Source organism: Filicampus tigris, chromosome 8, assembly GCF_054856515.1.
Source record: "Filicampus tigris isolate MCC_2025a chromosome 8, RoL_Ftig_1.0, whole genome shotgun sequence".
NCBI classification, from domain to species: Eukaryota; Metazoa; Chordata; class Actinopteri; order Syngnathiformes; family Syngnathidae; genus Filicampus; species Filicampus tigris.
Window position 1 is genome coordinate 10,428,846 of NC_141224.1, and position 10,609 is coordinate 10,439,454.

Genomic DNA, 10,609 nt, shown 5'->3' on the forward strand with positions numbered 1-10,609 from the left:
TTCCGTATACTGTACATGATAGTGTGTCTTTGACATCTTCATTCTAACACTAATTTGTGTCATAAAAGTGACACTTGGTTTAAATGAGCCACATGAGCACTCACGAGTGGCAGTGTCAACAGAGGAGCGACAGACAGCTACGAGGGCTCAGTAATGTGAGCGTTAAATATAACTATTGCTGCATTTCAAATTGCTGGGAAGTGGGAAAATCCAGTTCCGACCTCAAAGTTTTCCAGTTAAAAATAAACTAAAAACCATAGCTGACAACTTCTATAAACACATCGCACGCTGACAACAAACTCATATTTTTGTTTGGCAGCCTCATTCGTTTTTGGCATAGATTTGGTCAAATGAAATGACTTTATGCAGAGTGACTAGAGCAACTTAAGGCCGATTTGTGTTCATATTTCATATAGCCAATAGATAGAAAAATAAATATATATTTTAAATGATTCTTCACTGCCATTACAGACATCCTATTTCTTTATCTCGGTGAAGTCATCGTACATTGATTTTTCCTAACTCCACAAGTAGAAACTTCCATTGCACGTTTCCAAGTCGGAGGTCGGAAAAGTCCAACTTCCCGGTTTGCAACGTAACTGTCAAGCTTATACAAGCATAAACAAAAAAGTGGTTGAAGTCAAAGTGCAGTACACTTCGTGTGCTTCTTGCTGTTAGAAGACAAATAATCATAAAATGCATTAAAATAATTTTACACAACAACAACATGGCATCAGTTAAGGGAAGTTGAGCTATATCCACACATACCGTTCTGGCAACGTCTGAACACGTCAATGGCATTGAAACAGGAGTTCAAAGAGATTATCCTGCCTGCATTTCAAAAGAAGAATTACTTGAGTAATTGATTGTCGCTTTTACCAATCAAGGAAATTCCAATTCTATCACTATAATTACTATAATCACCTGATATGCCATTTAAGAGTACACAAACGGTTTTAATACTCCTATAAAAGGCTTATAAACCTCACAACAATGCTCCTTCCACAACCTGCATCCGATAATTTACCCTTCAAGGTAACATTACAGATTGCATAAGCATATACAGAATACAAGCCGGACCTGGCTCATGCTTTGTTGTACACGTCAACCGAGAGGTGCACTTTTTCACACATTTATCCCCGCTGGTATTTCTGCTTTCTACTTCAGCCTATTGTGTCGTCCGTTCCCAATTAAAGTACCTCTGTCATTGTGTATTTGGATACCTGCTCACCCAGCACGATTGGACTCTGCTTAGCCCGAGGTGTGTACAAACTGAATGAGTATTGGTGAGATCGGCGCAATCAAATGACTTGAGGCGTGTTTTCCCATGATGTCACACCATGTATGCTAGGAGATTCTTTAAAATGTCTGTGTGTATACAGTACTGCCTGGGCTATTTAAAGAGCTACACATTCAACTTAAACTAGGAATGTTACCCTATGAGATGAGGAAAAGAGTGACAAAACAACAGCGGAAGGAGGAGGAGAGAGAGAGCCATGGACTGAGAGAGAGCGAGCGAGAGAGAGAGAGAGGACAAGAAGATAGACCAGTGTGGCCGGTTTGCGTCACTGTAGACGTTCCAGTGTGCTATGCTAACAGGCAGACTGAGTGAGAGAAAGATAGACGAGGAGCTGATGTCATCGCTTACACTATGAAGCCTTGTCAGACTTTCAGTAGCTGACTTGTGACTAAGGTAAGGTGCATGTATGAATTACTTGACAGAAGAGCACATTTGAATGAGCAGTTGTGTATATGTTGTCTCGGTTAAGGTGTACATTTGAGTTTTTTTCTCTTATTTCCATGGCAGTCGCTGTGAGTTTGAATTAGAGCGAGCCACGTTGCCCAGGTTACCCAGATGGGAGGCTCAGGATCAAGCAAAACAGGTGTATCTGTAAGCTGACACTCGCCTGCATTAGACAGCTCCACCAGGGAGACTTGTGCATGGATACCACTTCGAATAGCTGTCTGTTAAATACATTTACCTGATTGTACCAAATCATTTTGTCAAAGAGCTATCTCGGTTGCACACAATCAAAGGTGGCGCCACTGATTTCCTTGTCCATCTCTGTCTTGCTCATGGTGGGCTGCATGTAAATAAATATGCGTATCGTTATCCGCTTTATCTGATTATTTCTTCCTGGTGTCAAGGTTTTGGTGAGTTGTTGACTACCTCTAGCTGCGTAAGTATATGTGCTGCACACAGACTGATTGTGTCACATTTGGACATTGTTGTCCCTCAATGGATTGCAGTGGAGTGAGTTTTTCCAGTTTTTGTGTACAGGTTTAGCTGACAGTTTCAGCATGAGCAATGTATGTTTCTAGTGTAAACAGCTGTTATGATATGAGCGAGCGCATTGTACGTCTTTGTATGAATGGAGTGGTGTTTTTTTTTTTTTATCGTTCACTTGATTTGAAAGCTAATCTCAGGCCTTTATTCGATCTAGCTGTCTAATCGTTCCTTGTCCTTTCCTCTCTCTCCACCCATTGGCTATTTTGTGCCAAGTTATTCCTTATTCTCAACTTTAACTCAAATTTAAGTGTGACTATTGTGAGAAGCCACAGCTGCCACATACCCACATATCACAACATTCCATTTCAACCCATTCTGAAAATGGTGATTTATTCATTTTCTTATGCTCTGCAGGCTTTGGGAGCTCGTCTTGCTGGGGAACTAAAGTCTTCCATGGACAAAATGACATGAAAACGACTACTACCAGACAGCCCTTATTAGCAAATATGAATGGACAAAGATTAATGCACAGCTTTTTGCATGAATATAGTGTAGGTGGACCAAAATGAACTAAAGCGGCTTGCTGCCCTAAAGTCACTTAGAAACGTAAATAAATCCAGTGCAGTCATCGATTCTCTTTTTAGGGATTTGACTTTTGACAGGTGGTCATTAACTTTGTTTATGCTCTGACAATGGATGTGTTCTTGCTGCATTCTCCAGTGACTGAGTATACCAATCAGAGGACTTTGGAATGCTTCCCTGTCAGATCTGCCAACTCTTCCTCGAGCAGCCTCACTCGCAGGTCTGGTGTTAGGAAGGACCAAGCTTCATCTGGAGATGTGGTGACCAGAGATGTGGAAGTTAAAGAGCGGGAGACAAAAATTGGATTTGATGGTTCAAGCAAGCGGGCCAGATCGATCGATGGCCAGGATCTCAGGGCAGGAGGAATGTCAGACTATCAAACATGGACAGCAAGTTGGAAAGGTTGGAATGAAAGCAAGGCAATATCAGGCAGCAGAATCTCTTCCAGTTTGACTCAAAATGAGAAAATAGACAAGAAAACCACAGACTTTGGCATCAACAAAGATCGAAACTATAACCCAGCTTCTGAGAGTCGGGCTGGGGCTGGAGGAGAATGGAGGTGGAATTTGCCGAGTAGAAGTAGGAGTGTCGACTGGAAGTCAGGAGCAAGCAGTCCTGATCGGGATGCACGGCGATCCAACATAGCTGCATTGCTATGTGATGAAAACAAAGAGTGTGGGAGGGATCCTGAAGGCCTGAGAGGCAGGTCCACATTTTCATTTAGGACATACAACTCTGCAGGTGTTTCTCCAGCTAACAACACTCCAAAAAGTCCTTTGGCCCAAACTTTGGAAACAGTCTATAGGGGTAACTCCTGCCCTTCAAGACTAAAGTCGGCCCCGGAGACCATCATTGACTCCAGAGGGACTGGTTCTTTTGGGACTAAAAGAGGCCAGAGTATATTGGAGCGTATTGAGAAGCTCTATGGCCCATCCAAAACTGAGGACTTCAGTAAAATAAGGGATTTCTCGTCCCTAGAAAGAGACTGGGTTTATGGAAGGGGTGAAGCTACAGTGCATCATCCCTCAGTCTTCAGCATTTTGCCAAACTCATGTGACGGGGAAACAGGATATCACCCCAGGCGTGGCTCCATTATAGAAGGAAGCTGCCAAAGTGTACTTCTTGACCCCAAGACTGTGGGGTCTAATACTTCCCCTTGTCCAAGGACCAGGGCGAGATTACCGGAGGGACAATGGGAAGAACGGATCTATGGGGGGTATTCTGACCACGTTGGAGTTAGCGCAGTAATAGGGGCCATTGAGACAATGTCTCTGGACCGAGCAAGGAGCAGGAACACCAGAGCTAATCAGATTAGGTTGGAGAGGGCTGCCCAGTCAAAGACTTTATCGGAGAAAACACCTTATTTTGGAATATATGAGACGAACAAGATAATTGGGATGCAGTGGGAAAAAATGATGCCAGGTAAGGGAAAGACGACAGCAGAGCTTGAGCTAAAGGTTTATGAAGATGTGTTTGAGCCAAATCAGAACATCAGAGTGAACTCTGCAGGGTGGAGGGCATACCCAGAGACACACTCCCCCTCAGTCAGTGTGAGAAACAAGATCAATCAGTTTGAGGCGCTGACACAGAGATCCCAGAGTTTTGGAAAGGGCCAGAACAAGATGCCCCGAAGGGCCTTTTCTGTGCCCACAATACTCAACACTGCCCATGATGGTTTGAAGAGTGAGGAAAAAACAAACGGTATTCTGGGTGAAAGGTCTATGGGTCTGAGAGAGTTAGGGCAGACAGATAGAAGAGCTGAGGCGAAAGTGGGTCAACTGAAAAGTCAGTCACAAAGGTCTTTGTCAATGGACGAGATTGGACAAAGGTCCGTTGGTGATTTGACTAAAAAGGAAGGGACAAATATGGATCGTATTTACAAATACACAGAAGATGTCAGTAACTATTCTAGGTTCAAGCATACGGTAGAATCATCCCTAAAAGAAATTGCGGTACATCATAGGAACTTGTACCTGGATGAACCAGACTCTTGTAAAGTCTCAAGGGGTAAGGATTGGAGAAATAACAATACCAAGTCATCCATGTTGCTGAGCTCAAGTGACCCTGAGCCACGCCCATATGCTGACCTGTCTGGGATAAAGAAAGCAAAAGCTCCCGTGATTATTTTAGCAGTTACTGATGATGACAAGACTCCTACAAACACTCCAAGCCACTCACCCTCTAGCTCTCCGATCCCACTGCTAAACGGTAGCCCTCCAAATACAGTGACTGAAAACACAAAATCAGCCAAAGCCCCCGTACCAGACCTTCCAACAGCTGTGCAACCCCTTGCCACCTTTTCCCACAGCAAGTTCTTTCCAGATATCACTGACAGTGAATCAAAAGGGAAGAATCACGTGTTGGACTTGGATTCTTGGGTTGCTGGCTGGAAGACCTGGAGGCAGGATGAAGCTTTAGAAGATGATGACGACAGTACACAGAAGGATGATGATTCTTACTCCGATTCAGACTCTGGGGAGTCCTCAGTAACCATCACCAGCAACATGAGCCTGTCAGATCGCAGGAGCTTCTCTCTCAGGTATGTACAACACAAATAAGAATATAATCAGTTGTCTTCGTTTCCTTACTCAGCTACCCTTGCCCTTGCAGCCTGGCAGAATTGTGTCACTTCACTGGAGCTGACTCAGAGTCAGAGAATGACATTGATGAGAGCCCAGCCACAGGCAGGAGGTCCGCTTCACTCAGCTCTGAAGTGTCGGCACTGTCATATGTGTCCGTGCTGCCCAGCGAGGAGCTTGACAAGCTGCTTGAGGATGTCAGAAGTCTGGGGGACAGCAATTTGCAGGTGAACATGCTCATTATTTAGACATTTCCCATTTCACCTCGCTTTTTTTATGCTACTCATCCTGTACAGGGTCGTAGACTGGAGAGCCTTTCCCAACTGGCTTGACTGACGGCTACTACTGTGGCTGATCATTTGTCAATCACAGCGCTGATTATAAATTCCTTTAACATTGCCCATTGAAGTTGGCCTTCTCACAGCCTTTTCTTGCATTGCTGTGCGACTACTATACGTGAAAATATCGTCCAAGATAACACACTTCTGACTGACTGTCCACCGCTTTGGCTCACACCACCAGTCCAGTCCCAGTCCCTGGGACTTTGAATTTAGGAATGTGAAGCTTACCAAAAATCAAGATTGCTCATCCAATGTTTATTTTTAACACTATCAAGATTACTGATCAAACATCTATTATTTACACAGGATGATGTGCACGTGGTTGTCCTCCACAAAGAGGTGGCTGTTGGCCTGGGCTTCAGTATAGCAGGAGGCATTGACCAAAACAAACCGGTCATTGTGAGTAAAATACCTTTTCACACACGTAAAAAACCTTAAAACGTGTCTCTGGTGATTGTGTCTCGATTTATTTTGTCATGTGTTCTTCACAGGTCCACAAGGTCTTCCCCACCGGTGTGGCAGCACAAGAAGGTTCCATCAGAGAAGGCGATCAGGTCCTATCTATCAACGGCACTGCCCTGGGGAGCCACACTCACTGGGAAGCTCTGAGGGTCCTGAGACGGGCCAAGACTCGAGAGATGGGAGTGGTGGTACTGAGGAGGGGCGACGTTAGGAGCATCTCGAAGCGGGGAGAGGGTCAGACTGAGGAACCAACGCCGACTCAGACTTCAAAGACTGGTTAAACTTATTATACATGGGATATAAAGTCTACATATCCCTGTCCAAATGCTAGGTTTTGTGATTTAAAAAATGAGACCAAGATAAACCATTTCCAAACTTTTTACACCATTAATGTCACTTTATTTAATGTTAATGTTGAAAAAATATATATATATATATTTTTGAGAAGGGAAGTAAACATGTACAACAGATATAATGTCCTCTTATAACTGGGGATTTTTGTGTTCAGAATTTACCAATCACATTCAAACTCATGTTAAATGGGAGTTAGCACACACCTGCTGCCATTTAAAGTGCTTCTGATTAACCCCAAATAAAGTTCAGATGTTCTAGTATGCTTTTTCTGACATTTTTGTAGTTACATCTTATGCCGCAGAGCGTTTCCACAGCATCAGAGGGATGTCATTCCATCTCAATGGCTCAGTGGTAGAGCGGTCATCTCCCAACCAGGAGGTTGTGGGTTCGACCCCGGCCCTTGTGACCATGTCAAAGTGTCCTTGAGCAAGGTACTGGCGGCCACAGCTGCTCCTGATGCTGTGTCATCAGTTGGCGATTGAAAAGTCAGTGTGAAGCGCCATTGTGGGCCTTGTAGGTGTAAAAGCGCTCTTCAAGTGAAAGACCAAAGACTTTACTGCGGTTCAAAAGGCTCAGTCAACAGAAGAGTACAAAATAATTTACATTGAAGCATTAAATAGACTATGGGACACAGTAGAGATGGTCATAATAAAGTAGAAAATATGGCCAGTGACACTACCAAGAACTGGACATTCCTCCGAAATTGTTTCAAACACAAAAAGAAAACGGGTAAGGGGGGATTCCATATGGCTGACAGCAAAATTGAAGAAACTGCAGGAATTTGGGGCAAGTATTGGGTGTTTAAAACATGTGACAACAATCTCCTTTCTTCTTTATATGCCTGGGCTATTGGGTTGGTTGGCAAGCTTATCTCACAAGCTTACATTGTTTTACAAAGGAAAAACATCCAAGACTGGCTACATTTTGCAAAAACACTTTAAATCAGCCAAGTGCCTGTGAAAAATGTGTTATGGTTTGCTGATGAAACCAAGGTTGACATTTGTGGCCATAGGTCCTAAATGTCTGTTTAGCACAGGGTTGTGTTACCACTGCGCACTTGTTCACTATACCTACGATGAAGCATGACGGTGGCCACATTCTGCTCTGGGGCTATTTTCCTTTATTATTAACGGTTCCAAATAACAATCAGTGTTAGCACAATGCCTTACGGTTTATGCTAAGCGAACAGCTGAACTTTATTGGGGTTAATCAGAGGCACTTTTAATGGTGCCAGGTGTGTGCTCTTAAACGTGAGTTGAATACTAGGGAAAGGATTTAGCCTTTCTTCTTCAAAATGGAGTTGTTCACCTTATAGGTCACACTAATGGTGCCGAAAGTTTCGAAAGTATTTCTGTTGGTCTCATTTTTTTAACATCATAAAAAATATCAACAGGGGTTTGTCGACTTTTTATATCCAATGTACAGGTTTGACATTTTAAGCGAGATCACTGTTGTTTATTTAGCTATTTGATCTTGTCAGGTCGGTGTATGCGTGTGCATCTGGAGAAAAAAAGCAGAGATCTAGGCTTCAGTCTGGAGGGAGGCTTCGGTCTGGGGGACAAACCACTCACCGTAAAGAAGATCTTCCAAGGTACTGAGACTAAAACCTCAAATGTACTTCAAATGATTAATTTAATTGACTTCTTCTTCCCTACAGGCGGCCCTGTGGACAAGATTAATCCCGGTGATGAGGTGATGGAAATCGAAGGCGTGAGCATGGTGGGGATGAGGCGTCTGGAAGCCTGGGCTTTGATCCGAGGACTTCCCTCCGGACCTGTGGATGTGGTGGTACGCCGTCCCCATAAAACCTCCGAGCCATAGGGATTACGGAAGCAAATGTGATATGGACCACTTGATGGACTGTTCTGGGATGAAGCCATTTATAACCCAATTTACACCACAATTATCCTCATATTTCTCAAAGCCTTAACAGAAGAAGCACTCCTGTTTATGAAGGTGTGAATTTTACTGACATATTTGAAGGCGTTTAACACATGCGTCTACCTCAAGGCCACATGGCACGTGTACGTGAAGGATTGTATGATATACTGTGAACAGATGCTAACAGCATTTAGAGTTTATATTCCTTTTTAATAAAACTTAACCCAAATGGATGCCTTTAATTTTTTATATCCTGCAGATGGCAGTAGAGTGGTGCATTATAGTAGTATGTTTTTTGTACTATAGCCTCATTTTGATAAAGCAAATATAATGTAACTAAGTAATAGTCAAGGCAAGGCAATGTGCTTTACATAAAACATCAAAAGCATTACAGAAAGGGAAAAGAAACATTAAGAATTGCAAAAATCTAAATCATGTAGAATAATGCAAGCAAGATAATAAGTAAGATAAGTTAAAAAAAATACAGTGCAGATTTCATGCATAGGCGCACGAGAACAGAAATGCTTTTAACCTGGATTTAAAAGCCTCTACATTTGGTGAAAGTCTAATCTCCACTGGCAGTCTGTTCCACTTTTTTGCAGAATAACAGCTAAATAGACTGGAGTCTGGACTCTGGTCTGGACTAGCTGACCTGAGTCCTTGGATCTGAGTTTATATTCTTTGAACATATCATAGATGTATTGTGGGCCTAAACCGCTCTGGGATTTGTAAACAATCAGTTGAGTTTTAAAAACGATTCTGTGAGTGACAGGAAATCAATGTAGAGACTTTAAAACTGGTGTGATGTGTTCAAATCTCTTAGTCCTAGTTAGAACTCTAGCAGCAGTGTTCTGGATGAGCTGCAGCTATTTAATGCTCTTTTTTGGAAAGTTCTGTTAAAAGGCCATTACAGTAATCCAGTCTCGCAGAGATGAACGCATGGATGAGTTTCTCCTGGTCTATCTGTGAGAGAAAACTTTTAATTCTGTTGATGTTTTTCAAATGTTAAAAAGCTGATTTGGTGACAGCTTTGATGTGGCTGTTGAAAGTCAGATCGGAGTCAATTATCACTCCAAGGCTACAGACTTGGTCGGTGGTTTTAAGAGCCCGAGTCTCAAGATGTTTACCAACACTAACTCTCTTCTCTTTACTGCCAAACAGAATAATTTCAGTTTTGTCGTCATTTAATTGAAGAAAATTCTCTCTCATCCTTGTGTTTATTTTCTCTAGACACTGACACAGTAAGTCCGTCGGGCTACAGTCATCTGGTGGCACGCACACATAAAGTTGTGTATCATCTGCAAAGCTGTGATAATTAATGTTTAAGTTCTGTATTATGTGACCCAGAGGGAGCATATACAAGTTGAACAAAAGAGGAACAAGAACTGACCCCTGGGGCACACCACAGGTCATGGCCAATCGATCAGATTCATAACTGTCAATTGTAACAAAATAACTGCGGCCTTCCAAATAGGACCTAAAACCAATGAAGGACAGTTTGAAAAAGATCAACCCAGTTTCCCAGCCTATCCAACAGGATGTTGTGATCTACGGTATCAAATGCAGTACTGAGGTCCAGCAGAACCAGAACTGATACCCGACCAGAATCAGTGTTCAGTCTAATGTCATTTGTTGTCATTGTGTTCAGCCTAATGTGCTGTGATGCGGTCGGAAGCCTGACTGAAATTTATCAAGAATTTCACTTTTATTCCGAAAGTCGCTAAGATGGTTAAATACGACTTTCTCAATAACCTTGGATATAAAAGCGAGGTTAGAAACAGGTCTGTAGTTGATCATCATAGAGGCATCGAGAGTCATGTCCTTTAGAAGTGGCTTAATAGCAGCTATCTTTAGTGACTTTGGAAAAATGCCTGATGCCAGTGAGCTATTAACTATTCATAGGAGATCACTTTCTACTGAGGTTAAAACTTTTTTTTTTTAAAGTCAGATGGTATCACGTCCAGAGTACATGTTGTTGATTTCAAATGCTGGGCCGATAAGGCCAAGTCAGTAACCACAACAGAAGTAATATCAACCCCTTCTGAGATAACCAAATCCAGTGTGTGACCATGAATGGGAGTCGGTTCTTTAACATGCCGACACAAACCAAACATGTACAATATAAAAGAAAATTATTTGGCATTGCCATCCTTCATATTATCATTGTGAATGTTGAAATC

At 42.6% G+C, this 10,609-nt stretch overlaps 1 protein-coding gene across 4 annotated transcripts; it reads left to right on the forward strand.

The window, feature by feature from the left end:
• Positions 1 to 1,524: 1,524 nt before the first annotated feature.
• Positions 1,525 to 8,662, forward strand: LOC147143603 (uncharacterized). 4 transcript variants are annotated; one of them, XM_086037877.1, is made up of 8 exons: positions 1,525 to 1,693; positions 1,808 to 2,836; positions 2,951 to 5,351; positions 5,423 to 5,618; positions 6,039 to 6,131; positions 6,224 to 6,470; positions 8,029 to 8,139; positions 8,206 to 8,662. In XM_086037877.1, the coding sequence occupies exons 3-8, from the start codon at positions 3,178 to 3,180 to the stop codon at positions 8,367 to 8,369; spliced, it is 2,985 nt and encodes a 994-aa protein (XP_085894003.1). In that variant the 5' UTR covers positions 1,525 to 1,693; positions 1,808 to 2,836; positions 2,951 to 3,177; the 3' UTR covers positions 8,370 to 8,662. The 4 variants fall into 4 exon arrangements, with proteins under 4 accessions (XP_085894003.1, XP_085894004.1, XP_085894001.1 ...); XM_086037878.1 differs by having other exon boundaries at positions 1,808 to 2,781; XM_086037875.1 differs by having other exon boundaries at positions 1,808 to 1,891; positions 2,645 to 5,351.
• Positions 8,663 to 10,609: the final 1,947 nt, after the last annotated feature.